A 27,745-nucleotide genomic window follows, 5' to 3' on the forward strand; every position below is an offset into this window, starting at 1 on the left:
CTCTATCTCAATCGCTCTAGCGCAACCAACTGTCCAAATTTGCACTCACATTTATGCTAATAACTTTTTAACTGTAAGGGCTAGAAACAAAATTCCTTGGCTCAAGGCGATTTAATTGCACCACATGACGTCATTTTCTGTCATGAAAATTTTCCCTCCATTTTGAATTTTCTGAAAAAAAAAATTACTTTTTCGAACTCCATAGCCATTGTTCCGATTTTCTCAAAAAGGGGGCCGTGACATCAGTGCCTGGCAGAGTAGTTGGCGTTGGTGTTCCTAGCTTTCCCTCCAGGAGTCTGGATCTGAAGGTGCTCTCTTTAAAGACACCACCGTCACTGTCACGGCTAGCCTTTCCGCTGTGCTTGTAGGACTTCTATGAGTTTTTGTAACTTTTATGTAGGGAGCGATACGACGCAGGCCAGGAGAGGTATTACAACTCGTTGCAATGCACATGCGTCGAATGCCTGTCTACACGTACAAGTCAAATGAAGTATAGTTTGCCAGGCTGTGCATTTGACTAAGAGTATGCGCATAAAAACTGAACTATACTTTGGGCTTTAAACACAGTAATGAATGTTTAAAAAAAAAAAAAAAAAAAAAAGGTATTGGGTAAAAGCATCCCATGTTATGTTAACCTAATGATGTTATTTTGTTTAAAGGCCTACAGTTGGAAGCAGCTATTCTGCTCAAGGTGGACCCGGGTTGTTGTCTGAAGCTGAGGTGAGCCATGAACTGTTGACTACAGTGTGTGAAGCACAATCTAATCAAAGCACTACACTTACTGCACATCTTGTTATGCAAATGATTTCAATGCAAACATCCTATTAATTGAATTGAAATCTGTAGTCTTTGTAACATTAGATTAATGAGTGAGTGAAATTATTGAAAATTGCTAATACAACCACTTGCAAACAGTTATGCTCTGAAGTCCTGCAGTATCTTTCACTGTCAACAGCGCACTAACATTTTTGTAAGTCCTTCAGGATTTCAAATACAATATAGAAACTGGAACTAAAACTGGAAGAAAGAGAGCAAGAGAGAATATTGACTCTGAAAGATTGAGTTGTACACTCATTTTACAGTGACAGGAAGTCTGACTGCATCCTTCAATTTCAAAAAACACGCTCCAAAAAGGTCAGTGTCTTTTTCAGTCCTTTAGTATACTGGATTGGATTCCTAATGTAAAATATACACACAGACGGATGAGATGTCCTCGCTCTCCTCTGTGATTAACTGGCCATCCAACATGAGCACAGTGTGGTCATACTGCATGGGATGATCCTCCCCGCAGCCTTTAAGCACTATCTTATTAAAAGACTATATATTTTCCAAATAAAGTAAAGAATGTATGTAAAAACAGGACTATTGTCTTCTTCAAAAATGTACATATTTCAAGCTTGTTGCATTATTTTGTATGTGTATAAAAGGGGAGTATATTGTGATGTTGTACATGTATATTCCCTGACTTGTCAGCACTGAGGTCATTTGCTGCTGAAAGAAATACATTTAAAGGTTTTGAAAGTGTAATGTATTTTGTTTCTCAGTAAGCATTTAGTACAGGATTCTGAACCTCTAAAGTCATGATTTGGTAAGAAATTATTAATTATCATTCATCTTTTAAGTAAAAGTGTCATTTAGAAGCTTATTGACTCGTCTATAGTAGTATCTGGCATTATAATGGGCCCTGCTAGCTCATAAAACAATATATGGCACCTCTAATTTGACAAATGCTAGAAAGCTTCTTTAAGAATAGGTGCTATAGCACTAAAAAAGGTTCCCCTATGATTATGAGCCAATGAACCACTGCTGGTGCTAAATGGCACCTCTTATGCTTCTTCTACATAGCACCATATGACAAAGGTGCTGTATATCACTTTTAAAGGTGCTATATAACATTTAAAGAGGTTCCCCTATGATCCAATGAACCACTGCTGGTGCTATTTAGCACTATTTTTGTTTGTGTACTGATTAAGGATTGAAGAGTAGGTTTTTTCTTGTCTGTTGACTTACCTAGTAGTTTCAGTACCACATTTATCTCGGTTGAAAATTCCCTGTGATCCTGATATAATCCACTGTAAACATTACATGTGTATCGTCCTTCATCTTCAGCTCTCAGATTGTCCAGACGGAGGGAGAAGTTTCTGTGTTGAATCTGATCAGTAAAGAAATGAGCTCTGTCATGATAATCCTTGTGCTGTTCCTCTGCTCGACTCTCACCATCTTCATACAGATGAACTAGATCTTCTAAGTCCGTTTTTCTCCATTCCACCTTCAGACCCTCCATTAATAAAGGTTCATCATCATAACAGGGCAGAACCACTGAAGATCCCAGAGGAACAGGTGTGTGATGAGAAGGTTCCACAGTCAATCCTGAAAATTAAACATTTATGTCAAATAAGTTAAAAATAATTGAGGCATATTTTGTGTATTTTTTTTTCATTAAACAGCCCTAAAATGCATTAAAAGCCCAAACATTTATTAAGGGTTAAGCACAGAAGGTTCAAGGACCTCACTGTGTGTTATTACAGCAGAGAGAACTCACACAGGACGCCCATCGTACATTTATAAAATACAAGCACGGTTAATGCAATGCACTTTTTTTAATTAGTGCAATTCAACAAGCTTTTTATTTCAAATACATTTGGCATTAATAAACTTCCATACATTATACCACAATTATAGACTGGTGTGGAAAATAGTCATTTGGAGACTCAAGTTACAAGCAACACAAGTACAGAACAGAAAATAAGTACAGACTATTTCACATGTATAACTTATTAAGCAAATGAATCAGTTCTGGCTGTGGATATCTAGTTTAACTGCTATTAAAGTGCCTTGAACAAACTCTGATTATCTTTAAAAGATCTGACGTCATCAACCTAACAAACTTTACATGAACTGAATCCAGTGATTTTCTTCAAAAGTGCTTGATGGCGATTTTCTCTGACGGGCTGATAAAAAAACCTTACTGCACACAAAATTAGATAACATTTTCTCAAGTCTTTTGAATCTGATTGGCATTGTGTTTTTAGCGCTTGCATTTTTATAGGCTGAGATTCAACATGGTCGTATATTTAAGCTGTGAATATTTCACTTCAAAACATTTCACACTCATTTTCATTATTAAAATTTTGAAGATTCATATTCACCTTTTAGATTTCACTTCCAACATATTCATGCAGTCTATACACAGGGAAAGTAATCGTGAACACACAGCTTTTGTGTCTTTATCTATGGTGTTATTTTACTGTCTAATGTCGAGAGCGCATTATTGTGATGCGAGAGCACATCAATGTAATGCTCGCACGGATTTCCTTTGCTCTCACACAAAACTGAGTGAACTGCACATGGAATTCTTTCGACTAAAATGGATATTTATTTAAAAGAGGATTTATGTCTGCCATTATGTTGTGCACCAACACAGATTGATTAGGACTATTTACTACAGAGAGAGCATCTGCTGTAAAATATATCTATCAAACTACAAATGAACAGCCTGAGTTTGTGCTGAGAATAGACATGACTCTCACAGGCCAAAAGCACAATAACTCCTTCCACAAATTGGGATTTTTTGATATTATCTGCTAATACCTTTTATATTATAATTTCTTGATTTCTGCTCTTTAATTTATTGGGAATTTACTTTCCATAGACACTCACCTTTATAAACCCAGCTCCAGCTGATAAAGCATATAAATACATGTTCAGATGTAGTTGCTGCTCATTCAATGTATATAATTAATAATATATGACCAGCCCAGACAATTATATTTATCACTTAAATGCATCATATTTTTATTGTAACTATACTGCTTCATCAAAATCATAAATTGATCAGGGCAGTTTTTTTTTCTCTTTTTTTTACTCTTACCCAGTTCCAACTCTGCATCAGTTGAAGACACACAGTCCTGGTCCTTGTAAACTTTACATCTGTAAACCCCTTTATCTCCAACTCTCAGTTTTTTCAGACGGAGGCAGAAGTTTCCATCTTCAATCTTCTTATTTGAGAACTGAGCTCTTTTGTGATAATCTTTGTGCTGTTCCTCTGCTCGACTCTCACCATCTTCATACAGATGAACTAAAGTGTCTGAGTCTGTTCTTCTCCATTCCACCTTCAGACTCTCCTGTAACAAGCTTTTGTCAACCTGACAGGGCAAAACCACTGAACCTCCCAGAGGAATGAAATCACCATCCATATAAAACTCTATAAAGGAACAGAAACATGTTTTAGTGTTTTTTTCTTTGGAACCCAGCAGATGAGGTTAACCAACAGTGACAACAGTTTCTTTCTTTCTTTCTTTCTTTCTTTCTTTCTTTCTTTCTTTCTTTCTTTCTTCTTCCCCTCCCTTACGTTATATATCTGGGTACCTGCAATGAGTAGACCCCCCTTAATAATTGAAATAACATGCTTGCCATAATCCCAAGACATTTCTTCTGTATAAAACTCAAAACTGTCCAAAGCATCATCATATCTCATTGCCACCACTGGTCGACGGTGGGATGTGAAAGGATGACTAGAGGACAGGAAAATGGAGGAAGGAATAATAAGAACAAGAAAAGCGAGGAGCCGAGCGTGCACTCTGTGGCTTGCAGGGTGGGTGGTAAGCAGGACCCAGAGTAATGACTATAACGAACTTTAACCTCTAGAGGTTGGTGTGGCTGGTTGGGATGCTGGAATAGGAGGGAGCGGTTGCTGGTGGGCGACGGATCATAATTGGGTAGGTCTTGATAAAATATATATGACATCTCAATGTTTTTAATCCTGACTATAGTTATAGCTCTGATTATATAGATATATTAATACATTTCTTAAGATGTATAACTACATATTCAGGATTACAAATATAATAAGATACTATATAATTATCTTGTTGAAATAATTGCACAGGTTCACACACACACACACACACACACACACACACACACACTTTGAACATTACGGTAATCAGCTGTGAATAACGTGATAAATTGACAACACTGTAACATGTCTTCATTATCTTGAGTTCTCCTGACTCAAACATGTAATATTGATGTATCACTAAAACACTAAATAATCAAACCAGCTGAAAACTCTTTGTACTGTATTGTTGATTAACTATTAAGAGTCGAGTTTGATTTGTTTTTTTATCTGTTTACTTACTCAAATCCAAATTTGTTTTGGCTGAAAACACACAATCCCTCTTGCTGTAAACTGTACATGTGTATTCTCCTTTATCTTCAGCTCTCAGATTGTCCAGACGGAGGGAGAAGTTTCCATGTTCAATGTGATCAGTAAAGAAATGAGCTCTATCTTGATAATCCTGCTGCTGTTTCTCTGCTCGACTCTCACCATCTTCATACAGATGAACCAGATCCTTTAAGTCTTTTTTTCTCCATTCCACCTTCAGATCCTCAGTTAGTAAGTTTGGAGGAACATGACAGTGCAAAACCACTGAACCTCCCAGAGAGAAAAACATTTTACAATCATTTTGCACAATCAAACCTGAGAAAGAAAAGAGATTTAATTTCAAATGTGAGGTCAATGTTGAGGCAAAATAACCCCACTATCAGCCTCTGTCAGGCTGTTTTAATCACACTAAATACAGGTGCAAATATTTTGTGATCAGATTATTGGGACATTGTCAGAAACACATGACCATAATCATTCGTAAACACTAGCGGTTTGTTCATGAATCTAGAATCAGAAAAATGACACTGATTGATGCTATCAAAACCACAAAAAAACTTCACAAAAATATTCAAACAAAGAAAACAGAGTCCGTACACAACACTGATGATCAATCTGTCTATAGGTACTAGATTTTGCTAGTTTTCCTGAGTTTAGTTACTAGTTACACAAAACTTCAGGACACTTCAAATTTGATTATATAAATTCAACAATACTTCAACAGCTGCTACCAGAAATTACTTTAATGTTTTATACCTCATGATAACTCAAATGAATTAAACTCGTCTGTCACATCTGCCATTTCTCAACTCCACCACCAGAGGTCTCACTCACCTGAATTCTGAGTTGATTGTTCTCAGGTGTTCCTCATCAGCTAATCAGGATGGCCTATATAAGCTCTGACTGTTTACTCACTCAGTGCAAAGTATTGTTGGTTTCACACTGTGATTCTGAATGTTGCTTATTGTCTGTTGGATTTCTCTCTTGGTTTTTGACTCTGGACTTTGATCTTGGACTGCCTCTGTATGCTGTTTGCCTTTCTGCCTAACTGCCTTGTATATGATCATTGCCTGATGTGAACCATTCTGTGGATTTTACTTGTTGTTCCTCCTAATAAATCTCTGCACATGGATTCAGACCTTCCCTCTCAGTCTGATGCTTCACATCGCCATCTATCACATTAACAAACTTTTGTCATCTTGACTTTTTCTAAACATAATATTTCCATAGGAAAATCATCAGCAGCCGTTGGATTTACACACTCAAACACTAATTATTATGATGATGGTTATTATTATTAGGTTCAGATGTATTTTGCACTGGATCACAGTAAATCAGAGTATGTTCCTGTTATAGTTGTACCTTTAGTAGGTGATCTGCAGTAGATCAGACAGCAGAGCAGAAGTGCAGATCCAGACGCAGAAACACAGAGAATCATCATTATTATGTGTAGAGCAGAGAAACCTGAGAAACACACACAGCTATTGGACAATGATAGTATTGTGCAAAGTTCCTTATATTGCACAAATTTGTCCCTAAGATATGATAAAGCGGGACACACACAAGCATGACGTCAATTTAACACATTATTGCATGCATGATTTCTTTTCTGACTCAGACACAGTCACCACTGAAAGATCTGCAAAAGAGATTTCCTACATTTCTACAGTAATACTGAGCTGAAATATATTCCAAAGCTAAGAAAAGAAAATACTATCAAAACTATTAGATCAACTGCAGCTAATGCTGAACTGTAGTTGAACATTTAACCAAGTGTTAATTTTCAAAACTCTTCACACAGTGAGCACAACATCGGTTTGTTAGGTCATGGTTTTGTCTACATGTTTTTTTTTTGTTTTGTTTTTTTGGATTTGTGTTTTATTGAGTGATGAACTCAAAACTTTGCTAGTGTTCCAGAAAGATGAGTTGACTTGAGTCATGAATGAAGTGTTTTAGTGCATTTTGAATGTGAAATTAACTGCTGTGAAGCTGAAAGTTGGTCAGGAGAACTGTGTGAAGAGTTATGAATAAATGATCTGTATGGAGAAATTGTGTCCTAGCAATTGTGAAAAACAAACAAACTGTAATTTCATTACCATTTATACAAAAGAGGACATTTTATGAATAATTTCATACTGTAATGTAAACATGGACCATGTAAAATTATTTACAGTAGAGGGGTGTCAATCTCAAGGTTCGATATTGGGTCCTTTGTTATTCAGTTTGTATATTAAAGAGTTAGTTCACCCAAAAATGAAAATAATATCATTTATTACTCACCCTCATGTCGTTCCACACCTGTAACACCGTTAATCTTCGGAACACAAATTAAGATATTTTTGTTTAAATCCGATGGCTCCGTGAGGCCTACATAGGGAGCAATGACATTTCCTCTCTCAAGATCCATTAATGTACTAAAAACATATTTAAATCAGTTCATGTGAGTACAGTGGTTCAATATTAATATTATAAAGCGACGAGAATATTTTTGGTGCGCCAAAAATAAACAAAATAACGACTTATATAGTGATGGCCGATTCCAAAACACTGCTTCATGAAGCTTCGGAGCGTTATGAATCAGCGTGTCGAATCATGATTCGGATCGCGTGTCAAACCACCAAACTGCTGAAATCACGTGACTTTGGCGCTCCGAACCGCTGATTCGACACAAAAGATTCATAACGCTCCGAAGCTTCCTGAAGCAGTGTTTTGGAATCGGCCATCACTATATGAGTCGTTATTTTTTTTTTTTTTTGGTGCACCAAAAATATTCTTGTCGCTTTAAAATATTAATATTGAACCACTGTACTCACATGAACTGATTTAAATATGTTTTTAGTACATTAATGGATCTTGAGAGAGGAAATGTCATTGCTGGCTATGCAGGCCTCACTGAGCCATCGGATTTCAACAAAAATATCTCAATTTGCGTTCCGAAGATGAACGAAGGTCTTACGGGTGTGGAACGACATGAGGGTGAGTAATAAGTGACAGAATTTTAATTTTTGGGTGAACTAACCCTTTAATGACCTATCTACATTTTAATCAATAGAAAATTATTTGAAAATATTGCATAAAATGTCTAATTTATATCATCAGAGAGTGATGTCTAATTTATATCATCAATTTTAATATGATCTTTTAAACTGGGAAAATATGATTAGTTACATGGTATTATGATTTTACATGGTATGGCCCCACCTGCACTTATTAGAAGTCCGGTTTATTAGAAAAAACATAACTCATCTATTAGAGCCATTACTAGAGGGGATTGAACAATAACAAGCGCTTTTGGGCAGTCAAGCATTTATTATAGAGCAGCACATACCTGAAATACTGTACACAGAATTAAGAAATATTACATTTTTTATTGCTTTTTCTGCATCAATAAAACAGTGGTTATTGGATAATCAAACATGTCTTCATAATTTGGAGTAGTAGCTTGTTTCTGTCTCCTTATATTTACAGTCATTTTGTGTTTGTGCTCATGAGGGTTATGTTTACTGGAATGTGTTTTTATATGGAATGTGATTTTTTTCATGTTTTGTGAACTTATGTTAATTAAAGTGCATTGTCCCTTTCAAATACAGAATAAAGAATGTGAAATTAACTGCTGTACCATGATGAAGATAACTGTGTGAAGAGTTTTGTACTGAGTACTGAGAAATAAGTTCTGTATAAATAAAACTAATGACTGAAAAGATAATTGCTGAGAAAGCAAATCGTAAGCTTATTTAATATAATTAAAAATGTATATAATAAAAATCTAAACTATATACATATAAAATAATATATTGAATGTTTTTAATGTTTTTTGACAAATTGTCCTTTTTATTATTTCATGCAAGTATAATGAAAAAGGAAATTAAATGTGGGATTGAAATGTATTTTGTGGGCGACTGAAGTTTCAGCTATCATGTGCCTTTTGGGTCTGTCATGAAGATCACTGTCCTGAACTGTGTGTGTGTCTATTAGCTGTGTGAAGTCATCTGATCTGTCACTCTAGTCATTTCTTTGCTGTTTAGTTATTGTCCATTACATTGGCAGTTGTATTCATTGGAATAAATAAAAATCACTTTGCTGTACAATCTGGAATTTTAATAAACTTTATATACAACTGGTCATAAACGAGTAACTAAATGACACTTGTGTATTAGCTGTTTTAAGACTCACCCAGTCTCTCCAGCGCTACAGTTGCATTGGCTGAAGCTCCTCCAGCAAACACTTGACACATATAAACTCCTTTATCCTCAGTTCTGACACTCTTCAGTCGGACAGAGAAGTTTCCTCTGGGGATTTCAGCAGTGAAGAACTCAACTCTGTCTCTGTATCGCTCATGTGATGAATCTGGTAAAACCTTATTGTTTTGGTAGAGCAGAACCAGAACTTCTTCATCTTCATCAGTTTTCTTCCATGAAACCTGTTCAAAGTCTTCAGGAGTGATGTGAGAGTCTACAGAGCAGTTCAGAGTGACGTCTTCACCCACAAACACAGATATGGACCGATCTGATCCTGAGACCAGCAAACGCTCTGAAAGAACAAACAAAGTAAATATCACAGCAAAAATATCTCCATAGATCCATTTGAGTTCAGACTCACCAACATCTTTAATTTGAACCACAGTCTCTCCAGACTCCTGCTGATGGTGAACTGTACATGTGTATTCTCCTTCATCTTCAGCTCTCAGATTGTCCAGACGGAGGGAGAAGTTTCCATCTTTAATGTGCTCAGTAAAGAAATGAGCTCTATCTTGATAATCCTGCTGCTGGGACTCTGGTCGACTCTCACCATCTTGAAACAGATGAACTAAAGTCTTTGAGTCTGTTCTTCTCCATTCCACCTCCAGATCCTCCATTAATAAAGGTCCATCAACATAACAGGGCAGAATGACTGAAGATCCCAGAGGAGCAACCACAGGACCAGAGGGACCGTGCACAATGAATCCTGAGACAGAGAAATTAAATAAATTTTGTTTTGTAGTTTTTCAAAGCATAATGGATACATACTAACATAGACCAAAACTACTGACATTAACAAGTATTTGTTTTACAAAAATCATACTGTGACGATAGAGGAGAGGTCAGAAACTCATGTTATGTGTAGTGTTTCATAGTGTGTGTGTGTGTGGGAGAGAGAGAGTAACGTTTTTTTGTGTTTATCTCATCCATTACCTCAAATATTGTTCTTCTACAGCATATGTAAAAAGTATGTATAAAAAATATTCAATATTTTGGCCTCAGTCCCGAATGGTTTGTGTGTCTTCAAAGATACAAATACCTATGATTATCTCTGTCAAATTAAATACTGTTTTTTGCTTTTGCACTTCAAAATCAAACTGTTTGTGAATCTTTGACAGAGATTGTTCTTTTACTTTTATTGTTATAGAAAAAAAAGGTTGTAAACACTGGGTCAAATCAGCTAACCAATTTGTGTACACTTCAGTAAATACCCAGCAGGCACACAACATCATTAGATGTTGCAATTTGATTGAATAAAAGTTCTGACTTACAGTGACCGAAATTCAATGTCAAAACAATGTCTATTGTCAACATCAGTTTGATGTAGAATATGGTGACAGTTGATGTTGATATTGTGTTGGTTTTAAATCATGGTCTCTAGTAACCAACAGCTGACGTCTAATGAACATCATAAGATTAACATCCACAAAACGTCAAATTATAGCATAATAAGACATTGATCTTTTGTTGGTTTTAGGTCATGGTGTTGTGATGGAAATTTTAATTAATCATAACTAAAATATCATTTTCTTGCAGGATTAACATTTATATGCTTGGAAAACCAAATATCCAACACTTTGGCCAAAGTCAGTGTGTCTGAATCATGTCCAAATAACAAAGGGAAATGACACAAAAAATCTCAATATATAAAATCATGACTTTGAGTAAAAAACTGCTGTAATCAAGAAATCCAGATTTTCTTTTACCTAGTAACAGAAGGGTTTGCTGAATTATTCATATGAAGAACCAATAATAGTGGAGAAAAATTATGTAATCATGTCACCTTTGCCATGCTCCTGTTCTATAAAAACTGTTGTACTCCTTTTGTTGGTGGGATTCTCAGTGATTGATACGAGGTGCTCTGGCCGTGATTAAAGCATATTCAAAGGCAATGTCTGGAGTCGGTCTAATTATCGCTGCGCAGCAGCAATAATTTTTTTAAAGTTCAGTGATCCGTCAGATCCTGTAGGTCGGTTAGTACAGCTTACTGCTGAACAACTTATTTTGTTATTGTGAAATAACACAGAAATCGAAAATTATAGTTAGTTATATATCTTCAAACTCCCCTCGAAGCTCTGACAGTCCTCAGAGAAGCTGTCAGTCAAAACTGTCAATCATGATGACACGCCCTGTTTCTATAGCATCAAATTGCTAGATAAAATCAAACTTATCACAAAAACGAACAATTGAATATATAACAATACATTAAATGACCAAAACCATCTTTCGGAAAATTTTATTTGAAGCATAATTTATTTTTTTGTTTTCACTCATTCCCGTTCGTTTGAATGGAGAGGGCTTGAATGACCTGTAGGGTTTGAATGACCTGTAGTGCATCCAGCCACCAGGGGGCGATCAAAGAGCGAGCAGCTTCACTTTTCAGGACGTATGAGGCACACCCGGGGCACGTTCAAGCTCAAACCGGTGCGCAACGTTTTGCTACGGTTTCCGGGTTGAACGACATGTTTCCTGGAAACGATGTGCAACGGGTTTGAGATATGTTTTCTCTTGTTTGGTGGGTGTGTCAAAAATGTCAGCCAATCAGCAGCAGCATGTATATAAACCACGTGGGATTAAAGAGACAGCTCGTAAATGGATCCAAGTAAAATCGTTTACAAATGTGTTCTCTTTTATTTTGGACGGCAAGGGCATTGACTGTATCATCGAGCATATTTTGCAGTATTAAACACGTATTTATCCCAATTTCTTCAGGCTCCGAAAATTCTTCAAAAAGAACACAAAGAATGGCCTTCTCAGCTGCCATAGTTGCAACTCTTGCATCATCAGAACAGGGTGTTCAAAGCAGCAGCGTTTCCGCTTAAAAAACGTTTTGTCGGGGCTGAACGCAGCCCCGGTCTATACTACAGGGCTGTTGAATGCTCGAATCTGACCAGCGTTCTAAGGTGTGCGATTATTTTCAGGGAAACACACGGCTAAAGTAGTTCTAGCAGGTCTTGACCGCATTACAGTTCCATATCACTTCGCCAAATGATTTCAGTTATCTCAATAGGTCCTACAGCCTAAAACCGCAAAAGAAACAAAACCCACAACGACACCGACCAAGCTAATAAATATAGTAAACGACAAATTATTGTCATGGTTTTTGCCACAAAATACGATTTATTATATCCTGAAATGTCATAATCTCTTTCTCCCGCTTTCTCTCTAGTACAGACACACACTTGCACAGAAATGTGTTGTCCGCGCTTCTCTGATAATCAGTAAAATAATTAAGCAATTTAAAAGCTACTTGACATTTCTCACCAGTGAGGTAATAACTGCGGTTCTTGAGGTAGATAAACTTACAGTTTCGCTATTAGTAGGCTCAGGTAGGCTAATTCACAGATATATGCCTATTCTCTCTCTCTCTCTCTCTCTTTCTCTCTCTAACTGCGTTAATAACTGTATCAACTGTATTATTCTGCTGTCAATGGCTCAAGCCTCTGTTACTAGCTCTAAAATGACTTTTTGGAATTAGCAACGGAGGCTTGGGATGAGATGCGTAAGAAATTAGTCCCAAACACAAGAGTGCTTTAAGCACAAAAACCTGACAAATATCTTGAACATCAGAACAGTGTCTTGAGGTGTGGCAACTGTAGTATAAGCGGAATAATTGACTCCACATTGTTGAATTATTAGAAAATAATTCACACTTCGCTTCACATCGTGGCAGCATTACCACCTTGGGTGTGCATTATTTTCTAATAATTCAACGGCCCGGACTCAATTATTCCTTATGTGACTAACTATGGAAAAAAACTTTTTATATGAAATCTACCCTGTCTGGTTGGGCCAGACAAAATTACAAAACCCCGATCTGAGATGTGGGAGAGTGGCGTAAACAGCAAGCTTAGTTTTACAGTTTTTCACAATTGCTAAGACACATTTTTTGGAAACCATCACCCATTTTCTCACAACATTAAACACAAAACCACATCTTCAAACTACATTAACAAAACCCCTGACTCTGGCAAAAATCAAACCATTTCACCTGTTCTCAAAATCAAACAATGCTTTCAGATTAAACACACATCAGTCAATAATTTAAGCACTACAGATCATTCATTAGGCACTATATAAAAAAAAAATGGAGAACAGCATTCAGATCATGTAGTTACAGAAAAAAAGCATATTGTATACAGCAAACAAAATTTGCAACAAGTCAGTCACCTTTATTTATACAGCGCTTTTTTCTTAATTTGTCTAGAGGCACTGGTCTGATCTGAATATGTTAATTTATATTTTGCAATGTCAGCGACTGTAAGTGGCCACTTGGGGGATCCACTGTATAGAGCAATACTCTATAAAGAACTGAGCATTAAAATTGTTTTGTTGAAGAGAGAGAGAGAGAGAGAGAGAGAGAGAGAGAGAGAGAGAGAGAGAGAGAGAGAGAGAGAGAGAGAGAGAGAGAGAGAGAGAGAGAGAAAGGACTTCCTCCAAATTAAAGGAAAAGCTCAGCTGAACAAGATCAGCCCTAATACACTGAAACAGGCAGAAGACACCTCCACCTCCACCTCCACCCATCAATCCACAAATGAGCAGTCCAGGGATGACAGTGAGGAGATCTCCCTTCTACACAGCATCATCAACGACATGAAAGAGAAGTTCAGAGAGATGGAACTGGAACTGGTGCAGCTAAGAGAGGAGGTGCATGGAGTAGCGCAGGAGACTGATCAAACAGAAAGAAAAGAGGATTACAGGAAAGAAATAGCAATGCTAAAGAAAGACATTCAGGAACTGAAAAAACAGAGAGAAGAATACAACAAACAAGTGTCTGTAATGAGAGAAGAGATAAGAGGACTGAGAGAGGACAGAGAGTCCTACAGAAAACAACTGCAAGCTTTGGAGAAGCAGCTGACACAGAGAGGAGAACAGCAGAACTTAGAGGAGACCCCTTCTCCTTCTCCTCCCACCACAGCCATCAACCCCAGCAGCCCTCCTCCATCTGACTCCTACAGTCAAACACAGTCTCAGATTGTACTCCTCATGGACTCGAATGGCAAGTTTGTCGATGAAAATAAACTGTTCCCGAGAAGAAATGTCAAGAAAATATGGTGCCCAAACACACAGAAAGCCCTGGAGCTCTTGTGTGAAGAACAGCTGGGTTCCCCCAGCCATATTATCATCCACACTGGCACCAATGACCTGAGAGCTCAACAAGAGAGAGTAGCTACAGCTCTCATAAATGTAACAGAGAAGGCATCCTCCAACTTCCCCAACTCCAAAATTATCCTCCCCACCCTGTTACTGCGCTCTGATTTCCACCCAGACACCATCAGGCATATAAATGCAAGAGTATCCAGAGACTGTGCCCTAAAGCCCAACGTATACCTGGCTCAGCACCCCACTCTGAATCTCAGCAGTCTTTACGACCATGTCCATCTCCACAGAAGGGCAGTCCCCATCTTTACAAAGACCCTGAAGGACATCACACTGAACCGCAACTCCAACACACAACAGCGATCACATGGACACCCCATAGAGCCACTACAGGGACACCCTTCAAATCACCGCCCCCTCCACCACTTCAACTCTGAGCAGAGAATCCCAATGAGAGGCTCTATGTTTCCCCCTGGAAAACCTCACATGACCAGGCCTACAGCCTCCTCGCCTTCTCATTCACATGAACATCAGCAGGAACAGCACTCGGACAGCCAGAGCTACGCTGAAGCAGTCAGCCGATCACTGATCCACTCCAACACCAGCACAGTCGACAGCCAGCAGGCCTCATCTTCATCTAGAGACCTCAGAAACATCCAGCACATGCTGACTCTGTTGTGCTCTCACCTCATGGGTTAGTGACTCAGAAGAGGAAGAAAAAAAAAAAAAGAAAGAAAGAAAGAAATGTACTCTGTGTGTGTGTGTGTGTGTGTGTGCGTGCGTGTGTGCGTGCGTGCGTGTGTGTGTGCATTATATTTCTTTTATTTATATATTTATTTTAAAAGGGATTCTTAGAAATCTCATTTTATTTAATATATTCTTGGGAAAAATATAATAAGAATATGATTTTTATTTTATGTATTTTACTTTCATTCTCAATTTGTTTTAAATATATTCTTAGATGCATCATAATATTTAATATATTCTTCTTGATATGTCAATTCAACAATATACTGATGTTTGTCTTGTTTTGAAATAACAAAAACAGTTAAATAATGGACTCGTATTCCTTAAAAATCACATGTTGGAATATTCAAGGACTAAGGTCCTCCATTTTTTGTATTAAGAGCCAACATTCAGACTTCAAAAAAGAAATCCAGAACTCTGACATTATAATACTACAAGAAACATGGAATATAAAAGATTTGTCCACTGGCTGCCCAACTGGATTTAGAGAAATAGTCCTACCATCATCCAAACTAAAAGGGGTCACTCAGGGCAGAGACTCGGGGGGAATGCTGATATGGTACCGAACAGAACTCATAGACTCAATCAAATCTATAAAAACCGGACAATTTTACATTTGGTTAAAAATCCAAAAAGACACTGTCTCCACAGACCGTCACATATTCTTGTGTGCTACATATTTACCCCCGACTGAATCTCCCTATTACAATGAAGAAACCTTCTCCATTCTACAAGATGAGATCTGCCATTTCCAGACAAAAGGAAATGTGTTAATATGTGGCGATTTAAATGCTAGAACTGGAATTGAACCAGACTTTGTCAACACACAGGGAGACAAATATATTACAAACTCCAGCCACCCTCTGCCCTCATACCACCTCAGAAATAACTATGACAAATTCACAAACAAAAGTGGAAAAAGCCTACTAGAACTCTGTCAATCACTGGGTCTATATATAATAAACGGTCGCATTCGGGGAGACTCTTTTGGCTGTTATACCTTTAATTCATTTCTGGGCAACAGTACTGTAGATTATTTCATTACAGACATTGACCCAGTGCATCTCAGAGCATTCACAGTCAGCCCTCAAACACCTCTGTCAGACCACTGTAAAATTACATTATATCTAAAACGAACTCAAACTAATGAATCACACAGACAGCCTTCTCATTTACTAAAGCTGAAACAATCATACAAGTGGACAAAAAACAGCACAGAAAATTATCAAAGTGCAATAGAAAGTCAAACTATCAAATTATTATTGGACAAATTTATAATTAACACATATCCACAAAATAAAATAGGCATAAATCTGGCACTACATGACATCACCAACATATTCCACCAATCAGCATCCATGTGCAATTTGAAAAAATCATCAAAAATTAAACCAAAAAACACCAACGAAAAGTGGTTTGACAGTGAGTGTAAAAGTATTAGAACAACAGTACGAAATCTTTCCAATCGAAAACACAGAGACCCAGACAATCAAGAACTCCGCCATCAATATCATGAAGCTCTTAAAGTCTACAAACAAACTCTAAGAGCAAAAAAGGAAGAGCATACAGAACAATTATTTCAAGCAATGGAGGAGTCAATAAATACCAGTAACTTCTGGAACAATTGGAACACTCTCTATAGACCACAACAGGAAGAATTGGCCATTCAAAACGGGAACATATGGAGGACACACTTTGAAAATCTGTACAAAACAACCAAAACAAATCCTGCTCAAAATGAAATAAAAACCAAATTAGAAATCCTGAAAGAAAAAATTAAAGACAATCAGAATCCCCTGGACTTCCCAATTACAATAAACGAGCTAACAGATAGACTACATGCATTAAAACCCAACAAGGCATGTGGCATTGATGGAATATTAAATGAAATGATCAAATACACCAATGACAAATTCAAGACTGCAATAATCAAATTATTCAACAATGTTTTGAGTGTAGGATATTTCCCCGACACCTGGAATCAAGGCCTGATTACACCAATCCTTAAACAAGGAGACAAATTTGAGCCAAACAATTACAGAGGCATATGTGTCAATAGCAACCTGGGGAAAATATTCTGTTCGATTATTAATATGAGATTGCAGAACTTTCTCAAAACCCACAAAATCCTGGATAAAAGTCAAATTGGATTCCTGCCCAAGCACAGAACATCTGACCATATTTACACCCTCCACACGATCATTAATAAACATGTATACCAAAACAAAACCAAAGTCTTTGCTTGCTTTGTTGACTTTGAAAAGGCTTTCGATTCAATCTGGCATGAAGGACTCTTCCTAAAACTACTGGAAAATGGGATTGGAGGGAAAACATTTGATTTGATCAGCACCATGTATAAAAACAATACATGTGCTGTAAAAATAGGGAATAAACGGACAGAATTTTTCTCCCAACAACGAGGAGTCCGTCAAGGTTGCCCATTGAGCCCCACACTATTTAACATTTATATAAATGAATTAGCCAAAGCATTAAATAATTCGACTGCCCCCGGCCCAAACCTGACTGAATCAGAAATCAAATGTCTCCTCTTTGCAGATGATTTAGTCATTCTGTCAAAAACAAAAGAGGGACTACAACAACTCCTCGACATCATAGAGACATTCAGTCAAACATGGGCTCTTAAAATTAACCTAGTAAAGACAAAAATAATGATTTTTCAAAACAGATCCAGGTGTAGGGAAAATAGATACACCTTTAGAGTAGGAAACCAGGTCCTCCAACACGCCTATGAATACACCTATCTGGGACTAAAACTGAGTTCAACAGGGAATTTCAATCTGGCTGTGAAAGAGCTGAGAGCAAAAGCAATGAGAGTCTTCTACATGATTAAAAATACAATTCGACATGAAATTCCAATCCAAACCTGGCTGAAAATCCTAAAAGCAATAATTGAACCAATTGCTCTATATGGCAGTGAGGTATGGGGACCCCAAAAAACCCAAGATTTCTCAAAATGGGAAAAAGAAGAAATTGAAACTCTGCATACTCAAATTTGTAAAAGCATATTAAAAGTAAATAGAGCGACACCAAACAACTCATGCAGAGCTGAATTAGGACAATACCCTTTATTGATAACCATCCAAAAAAGAGCTCTAAAATTCTACCAACACCTTAAATACAGTGATCCAAACTCATACCAGGCAGAAGCTCTACAGTGTCAGGAGCAAAACCTGATCATGAGCGCCTTATCACAGCTGGTGCTGAAACTACAGCCAAACCTACACAGCACAATCCGGCCCAAACAAATTGTTCAATTGCAAAAACAAAATTACATCAACTATTGGAAAGATGCCACTAAATTACAAAAAAAGATGGAACTCTATTTACAACTAAAAAGAGACTACAAACCAGCAGAATATCTTAGCTGTGTTAAAGAACATAAAGTTAGAAAGACCCTAACCAGATACAGGCTGAGTGATCATAGCCTAGCTATAGAGAGAGGACGGCACAGGCAGAGATGGCAGCCGCGAGAGCAGAGACTGTGTTCACTGTGCTCTCAGAGAGGTGGAGACGGAGGAACACTTCCTGCTGCACTGTGACCACTATCTCAGTATTCGATCAGACTATTTCACTAAATTCCAGCTACTAGAAACAAAATTTATGGCATCTTCAAATACAGAAAAAATAAATTATATTCTAGGAGAAAACAGCAAATTGATTGCAACAGCAGCAAAATACGTAACAGCTTGCCACAATCTAAGAGAGACAGCAACCAGTGGACAAAACTAGAATCAGAAATATTCTTAATGTTTGTACAGTTTTTTTTTTTTTTTTTGTTATTGTTGTTATTTCTTGTATGTATATTTACATGTTTATGCATTATATAATCATTATTTGTTCATTATTTGTTCAATGGCCACTGCTTTGGCAATACTGTGTAAGTCATGCCAATAAAGCGAATTTGAATTTGAAAAAAAAAATTTGAGAGAGAGAGCTAATAATAGCCTCTGTACATACCATCAGCGATCATTAGCAGGACTGACATCAAAACACAGTTCGTCTGGTGCATATTCAAATGCTGCATTAAACCAAAAAGCTATAAATTACCACAAATATAGATGTTCCGCCGACGGAAGCTCGATCATGTTCGTGAAATGTCCGCGGTTCAGTTTTACTTAAAGATTTAAAAGGTCGTCCGACTGTCCGGCTGCGTCCAGTCAAGTGATCAGGAAGTATTCAGGGCTGGAAATGGGGCGTCACGCGGGGGGACGGCGTCCGGGGAGGGAATTTCGAGGGGGGACGGCGTTCCAGTTCAAATTCAGCACAAAAACATAGCGCAATAAAATTGCATGATTAATCACAAAAAGATCGCGAAAGATGTTGAACAATTACAAGAACTACTTTTTCATTGGCCAACTACAAGTTAGAATCAAGAGCTTAACCTTCTTGAATTATTGACTAAATATTGGTTTTCCCCATGTGTAAAATGTGTTTGCTAATATGACAGATATGCCCATTAGGAAACACCTGTATGTATTCCAAGAATTAACATCTTAATTCTGAATTAACGTTCAGTATAAGAACATTTTAAGTAAAGATAGTTTGACTTCCCATGGCACTTTGTAAACAAGTAGTTGTTAACTATAGGCTGTTACTTTATTGCAGTTATGTTATCAACCAACTTTGCATGTGTGGGACATTTTGCAAAAATAAAGCAACAAACAAATAAATAAACCTCACGGAGGAGGAGGGAGCAACCGAGGGAGACAACCAGTCCCCCATCCCAAACGGAAGTGAACAAAATAGAGTAAAACACCTTTTGAAAGTAACTTGATTAACTTCAAGTCAAGTGAAGTCACCTTTATTTATATAGCGCTTTTTACAATGCACATTGTGTCAAAGCAGCTTTACATTGATAACAGGTAAATAATTTTGGCTGCACAGCAGCTCTTAAAGAAAATGGTGTTATTGTCCAGCTTAAGTAAATTCAGTATTGATTCATTCCATTGTAAAAATCAATAGTTTTTAATGTAGTTCGCATACAATGGTGTCAATGCAGGCAGATCAAAAACATTGTTGGATATCAAGTGTCCCCAACTAAGCAAGCCAGAGGCGACAGCGGCAAGAAACCCAAACTCCAACAGGTGACATCCGGTGACAAACAGGTGACAAACAAATCTTAACATCTAGAGTCCCCCCAGTGAATCTCAGCCATTTCCAGCCCTGGAAGTATTAGTCTAACTTACTGAAATACAGGCAGTGCAAACAAACTGAATCACACTGTTAATGCAGGACCGAATGTAATTGTTAAATAACAAGTGATATAATAATGTATAATTAGGCTACTGCTTAGCTACAAAATGGAAGTTGAAAATTCAACTAATTGTTAAAGCATGAAATAAGGTAGGCTACCACGAATTAGTAAATTTGAGTTTAATCATATATATATATATATATATATATATATATATATATATATATATATAAAGGCTTGGGAGGGTTACTATAAAAATGTATTCCGTTACAGTTACAAATTACTTCATAAAAAAAGTATTCAGTAACGTAATCCAAGTACCACAATGTAAAAGTAATGTAATCTGATTACTTTTGGATTACTTCAAGGTCACATAGGCCTAAAGAAAGTAAGAACTAGATAAATTGCATTTTTAAATTTAATTTTAATTATTTCTTCTCAATTTCTGCAAGTTTTTAAACGTCACATGTTCCATACTTTTGAATGGGTCTCAACAATAAAAGTATGTTTAGAGCTTAAAAATATAAAAATGACATCAGATCATAACCAAACTGAACAAGCTCAGATCAAACATTTCTGTTCATATTTTTTCTGCTTTAATTTTAATGTTTAGCATTTTGATTACTTTTAAAACCTATTAAAACTAAGCAATCATGTCTTATTTCCACAACTTGGGAATACACAGCCCTGAAAAAATATATATATAGTATATAAAGGGCTATACAGACATCTAGTGGCTACATTATGGTATTACAGAATATTTTTTAGTCCTTTGATAAAGAAAGTGTTTTCGTAGCTGGAAGGCAGAGTTTGCACTGTACGACCATGTTGTTTGCATTTTCTTCTTTGAAAACAAAATAGCAGCGAAATTTCCATGAATTGAAAGCGTTTATCCCCGCGGGAAGCATCGTTTACACTAGCAGCAGCAATTATCTGCGTCTGAGGAGATTGTAGACAGGTGTTATTTGCGCATGCACCAGCGGGTGGCTCACGTGAGTCATCACTGGCAACAGAACCAGGAAATACTGTATAATCAAGCAGCGATTAATATAGTGTTATTATGGCAAAATAGGCCACGTACACACTGTAAATCTGGAGTGATAACCGCATTTAAATGCGGGACTGAATCCCCTAAATTATCATTACATGTGTGTACGGAAAACGACTCATTCTCGAAAATTCGATGATTGACAGCTTGGAAACCATAGCGACGTTCTGGCGTCTCTAGTGTTTGGTATCCATTATTGTGACCAAAGTAATATTACAGTGATAAAACACTCGTTATTTTCAGCAATTTAACTAAACACACTAACACAGTCGACGGAGGCGTCGTGTGTTGTTGCTTGTACAGCCTGTTTCACACAGAGCGCGCTCTTTCTGTGTTGCCATGATCACTCATTATAAGCATTTTCGGGCTTGTTGTTTAAGCTCGTCTCATGAAGCTAACGGGTTTATGGAGTTATTAAAGTGTGCAGACATGAATCGTGATATTTTGGTGTTATTTTCAACATAAAGCATTTGGATTTATTTCGGTTTATTATGGGCTTATTCTTGTTCGCTGATTTTTCCAGCAAGATCTGGCAACTCGAATGAGTCAGGGCTCATGCTTTCCATGTGATTCACCGCGCATAGAGAGACACATCTCCGATATGAACGTTAAACGTCATTAACAACTAGTTGTTCGGTTCGGTTTCCGTACACACTGCGTGGAATTTCTGAAAATGCGGTTGTCACTACCTGTATTTTTCGGGAGTTAATTCAGTTGTAGAATGCGGTTGTCACTCCCGTATTTTACTGAACTGTGTGTGTACAGAACACGATTAAGCACTAAAAGGTGAACTGACAACCTAATTTAGCTGCAGTGTGTACGTGGCCTTAATGATTTATTTAGTTTTAAATGAAAACATTGTAATCAAAACGTAACTGTAATCTGATTACTACGTTTTTGACGTAACTGTAACGAATTACAGTTACCGGAATACATGTAACGCCGTTACATGTATTCTGTTACTCCCCAACCCTGTATATATATACAGATGCTGGTCATATAATTAGAATATCATCAAAAGTTGATTTATTTCACTAATTCCATTCAAAAAGTGAAACTTGTATATTATATTCATTCATTACACACAGACTGATATATTTCAAATGTTTATTTCTTTTAATTTTGATGATTATAACTGACAACTAAGGAAAATCCCAAATTCAGTATGTCAGAAAATTAGAATATTACTTAAGACCAATACAAAGAAAGAATTTTTAGAAATCTTGGCCAACTGAAAAGTATGAACATGAAAAGTATGAGCATGTACAGCACTCAATACTTAGTTGGGGCTCCTTTTGTCTGAATTACTGCAGCAATGCGGCGTGGCATGGAGTCGATTAGTCTGTGGCACTGCTCAGGTGTTATAAGAGCCCAGGTTGCTCTGATAGTGGCCTTCAGCTCTTCTGCATTGTTGGGTCTGGCATATCGCATCTTCCTCTTCACAATACCCCATAGATTTTCTATGGGGTTAAGGTCAGGTGAGTTTGCTGGCCAATTAAGAACAGGGATACCATGGTCCTTAAACCAGGTACTGGTAGCTTTGGCACTGTGTGCAGGTGCCAAGTCCTGTTGGAAAATGAAATCTGCATCTCCATAAAGTTGGTCAGCAGCAGGAAGCATGAAGTGCTCTAAAACTTCCTGGTATACGGCTGCGTTGACCTTGGACCTCAGAAAACACAGTGGACCAACACCAGCAGATGACATGGCACCCCAAACCATCACTGACTGTGGAACTTTACACTGGACCTCAAGCAACGTGGATTGTGTGCCTCTCCTCTCTTCCTCCAGACTCTGGGACCCAGATTTCCAAAGGAAATGCAAAATTTACTTTCATCAGAGAACATAACTTTGGACCACTCAGCAGCAGTCCAGTCCTTTTTGTCTTTAGCCCAGGCGAGACGCTTCTGACGCTGTCTGTTGTTCAAGAGTGGCTTGACACAAGGAATGTGACAGCTGAAACCCATGTCTTGCATACGTCTGTGCGTAGTGGTTCTTGAAGCACTGACTCCAGCTACAGTCCACTCTTTGTAAATCTCCCCCACATTTTTGAATGGGTTTTGTTTCACAATCCTCTCCAGGGTGCGGTTATCCCTATTGCTTGTACACTTTTTTCTACCACATCTTTTCCTTCCCTTCGCCTCTCTATTAATGTGCTTGGACACAGAGCTCTGTGAACAGCCAGCCTCTTTTGCAATGACTTTTTGTGTCTTGCCCTCCTTGTGCAAGGTGTCAATGGTCGTCTTTTGGACAACTGTCAAGTCAGCAGTCTTCCCCATGATTGTGTAGCCTACAGAACTAGACTGAGAGACCATTTAAAGGCCTTTGCAGGTGTTTTGAGTTAATTAGCTGATTAGAGTGTGGCACCAGGTGTCTTCAATATTGAACCTTTTCACAATATTCTAATTTTCTGAGATACTAAATTTGGGATTTTCCTTAGTTGTCAGTTATAATCATCAAAATTAAAAGATATAAACATTTGAAATATATCAGTCTGTGTGTAATGAATGAATATAATATACAAGTTTCACTTTTTGAATGGAATTAGTGAAATAAATCAACTTTTTGATGATATTCTAATTATATGACCAGCACCTGTATATATAATTGAAAGCCACAATACTAATGTTGTCCACTAGAGGGAGCCACTGTCAAATATATTTTGTTGTTTGTTTTTGTTTCCTGTTAGTTAGTCAGTAGTAATTTACATTTACATTTAATCATTTAGCAGATGCTTTTATCCAAAGCAACTTACAAATGAGGAGAACAATAGAAGCATTCAGATCAACAATAGGCAATAATTTTCACCTGCATTTAGTTTGTCCTTGTTGGTTAGACTATTTCAGTTTTGTTTGCTTCTCAGTCTTGTTCATGTGACTCTCTCAAGAAAAGCCTGATGTAATCGCCTTTACCACACTGTTGGCAAGACGCTTAATTCTTTTTCATTGGATAAAACCTGAGCCCCCAACACATAGCAGATGGGTTAAACATGTAATGTATTATATTCGGCTGGAAAAAATCAAATTCACTGTCTGAGGTTCTAAAAGCAAGTTTTTTTTAAACGTGGTCTCCTTTCTTTCATCAATTTTGATGAATTGCAATTTTCAGAGGGAGGGCTCTCTTAAACACCTGACCACATGTGCACCTACAGATTTTATATTATTCTTTTCTTTATATTTGTTCGTGAGGTGATTTTATGATTTTTTTTTTTTTTTTTTTCTGATGATATGTTACTTTTTGTTTTAAAACTGGGCAGTTTGAGGCAGGTATAAGGTCATTGAGTCCTTTCATTTATTAATTGAGTTGTTCATTTATTTATTTACTTTTTTAATTATTTTTATTATTGCTATACCTTTTATAATGTATGTACTTTATACCTTGTAAATGCACAGTGCTGCTACACATCTGTTGTGTTGAATGTCTGATGTCTTTGTACTGTTAGCTGTGTGTTCCTGTTGTTAAGCCGCGCAATGGGAAGTGGGAAGTATTGTGGAATGTTATGTTTATTTTTGTTGGTTTTCTTTGTATACTATGACATAAATACCTATAAATAAATAGTTTATTGATTCTTTATCTCTGTGTTCTCAATATCTGCAGTTTGTTCCACATGATAAAGATTTGTGAGGTTTTCATAGGTTTTCAAACAACCCAAAGACATGCTACATAGCATTTACTAATAATGGACAGATATGACACATTGTGATTGCTATTGAAAGCATGAATCTCTGTTTATTCCAGAGACTTTTGCGAAATCTAAAGATTGATTTCAGACTGACCTACAGTGATCAAAACAATCCTTCTGGTTTCAACAGAGAGAAATCTATTCTCAAATAATTCACAAACCTAAGTGTAATTGCAAAACTATACTGTCAGTTTACTGTCTTCAAGCTGAAAAGAACTATAAATGCAGAGTATCTTTCACATAACATAAAGAAATTATGTCCAACAATGTAACTGTTGACACGGATGTTACTGTTTCTTTCATTACCCCATAAGCAGAACAGTGCATCATGGGAATAGTTTCTCCATACTCATTTATGACAACACACCTAATATATTATATGAGTATTTTCTCTTTGTTTGATGAGCTTCGGTTTAGATATTTCTAGCCTGACGTCTCATTCAATCAAGTTAATATATCTGATCACATGACTCGACCCTCATGGCAGTTTAAAGGTGACGGTTAGAAATCAAAGTAAAAATTACCATCTTTTATAGCAGACGACTATTTTTTATTTATTTATTTTTATTTACATTTGAAGATGTATCTAATTGTTTTGATCTCAGTACTGCTGATGATTGCTGATAGGCTAGGCTATGACGTAGACTTTATGTCTTTATTGCCCTCTTCTGTCTTTCCTTTTATTTATTAAAAGTTACATTTTTTATTATTATTATTATTGTGTAAAGCTTGTATGTATGAAATGGCCTCTTAGGGAATCTCTGATCACTAATAAAGGTAAGCATTATGTCTACGTGTTATAAGAAAAGCTACTGGGGACATTAATAAAATAAAAATAAATGACATGTATTCCTCACATTAATACCTCAACAGAGTAATTAAGTAAAAACAAAAAGTTCTGTTTTATAGCTTCCTAATGCAATAGGACCCTTAAAACTCTTAAAAAAAGAACAATTAAAAAATATTTTACTTTAATCGGAGACTACATATTTAGGTGTTGACATGTCTTTCTCATTTACTCTAAATCAGCATTGATTCTGCCCTTTACCATTAAAGGAACAGAAAATCTGTTTTCAGATCAGTGATAAACTTTGCAACCTGAGTGGATTTGTTTAAATTTCTTTGTTCTTTTGCTCAATAAAACTGTAGATATTTCACAGATCCAACCATTTCTGTATCTTATGTTGAACTACCTATAGTGTTTTTTATTGAATGAATAATGTTTATTAAACACCCAGAAATGATCATTCTGCCTTATTTTACTCACCCATGTTGTTTTAAAATCCTTATGACTTTCTTTCATCAAACGATCAAATGGATTTAAAACAACATGGGTGAGTAAAATATGAATTATATTTGTTGGGTGAACTAACCCTTTAATGTTTTAGGTTTCACATTGCACGGCCCCTCTGGTTGCTCCTCTGGGATCTTCAGTGATTCTGCCCTGTTATGTTGATGGACCTTTACTAACGGAGGATCTGGAGGTGGAATGGAGAAGAACAGACTCAGAGACTTCAGTTCTGGTTCTGCTCTAAAAAAATGAGGTTTTTCCAGATTCAACAGACGAGCGATACAAAGTCGAGTTCCTCACTGCTGAAACCCCCAAAGGAAACTTCTCTGACCGACTGAAGAGTCTCAGAACTGATGATAAAGGAGTTTATATGTGTCAAGTGATTGCTGGAGGAGCTTCAGCCAATGCAACTGTAGCGCTGGAGAGACTGGGTGAGTCATAATTTAAATAAAAAATATACAACCATTTGACCTAAACTTTAATTTATAGGTGCAATATGTAAGATTTCTGTCGGCTAGAGGTCACTAGAGGCCTATTCAAAACAAAGGCGTAGCTTGATGATGGCAAATTTGAGCGCGGAATCTTGAGTGTGTTTGGTTAAAATTGCAATTTTTTCATGATTTACAAATAGTTGGAAACATTTGGGATATTGTAAGTACTCAAGTGAACAAAATATATAACACTGGCCTAGTGGTTTTTGGATATTTTACTGCAAAACTCTTACATATTGCACCTTTATCTGTGTAGTAACATATTTTTGCATAGAGTCAGTTAAGCTTCCAGTTCCCTTTCTGTCACTCACTCGGCGTTGTGTGTCAAATAAGTGAGGAGCAGATTTGCTGTGTTTGACTGTGTTCAGTGTGAAAACTGACTGCAGTATTATTGGCACTAGATATTCTCTGTGTTTCTCAGGTTTCACACATAATGATGTTGATTATCTGTATTTCTGCATCTGGATCTGCACTTCTGCTCTGCTGTTTCATCTACTGCAGATCACAAAATCATGGTGTGTTTTTCAAATTTATTTTTACATTAAGGTCTTTTGATACTGTTTTATTGTGTATTAATGATTATTATATTTATATAAGTGATGATCATGTGACTTATTCTGAGGTCACTTCCTCCGATAAAAAGCCAGTAAAATCGGTGGATGTGAGTAGATACCAGCACTTTCCCTTGTTCTTCATCACTGTCCACTGACCAGTCCTATTCAGAGAAAATCACTCATCTTCTCTCATCTATATGCTGCTGAAATGAGTT

The 27,745-nt window shown here is 36.9% G+C and overlaps 1 protein-coding gene across 21 annotated transcripts in view; it reads right to left on the reverse strand.

Moving 5' to 3' along the window:
* LOC127508103 (uncharacterized) overlaps positions 1–19,471 on the reverse strand; it is an 86,859-nt gene extending 67,388 nt beyond the window's left edge. For 6 of the 21 annotated variants that reach the window (XM_051885738.1, XM_051885726.1, XM_051885739.1 and 3 more), the window contains exons 1-7: positions 19,231–19,457; positions 9,767–10,111; positions 9,341–9,697; positions 6,530–6,631; positions 5,141–5,482; positions 3,872–4,204; positions 2,011–2,370 (exon numbers count right to left, since the gene is read on the reverse strand). In XM_051885738.1, coding sequence (XP_051741698.1) covers positions 2,011–2,370; positions 3,872–4,204; positions 5,141–5,482; positions 6,530–6,631; positions 9,341–9,697; positions 9,767–10,111; positions 19,231–19,297 — 1,906 coding nt within the window. In that variant the 5' untranslated portion in view covers positions 19,298–19,457. Of the gene's footprint in view, positions 1–2,010; positions 2,371–3,871; positions 4,205–5,140; positions 5,483–6,529; positions 6,632–9,340; positions 9,698–9,766; positions 10,112–19,230 lie in introns of all 21 variants that reach the window. The other 15 variants (XR_007928699.1, XR_007928700.1, XM_051885734.1 and 12 more) reach the window with 8 other exon arrangements.
* Between the last annotated feature and the right edge of the window lie 8,274 nt (positions 19,472–27,745).

Source organism: Ctenopharyngodon idella, chromosome 3 (assembly GCF_019924925.1).
Source record: "Ctenopharyngodon idella isolate HZGC_01 chromosome 3, HZGC01, whole genome shotgun sequence".
Taxonomy (NCBI): domain Eukaryota; kingdom Metazoa; phylum Chordata; class Actinopteri; order Cypriniformes; family Xenocyprididae; genus Ctenopharyngodon; species Ctenopharyngodon idella.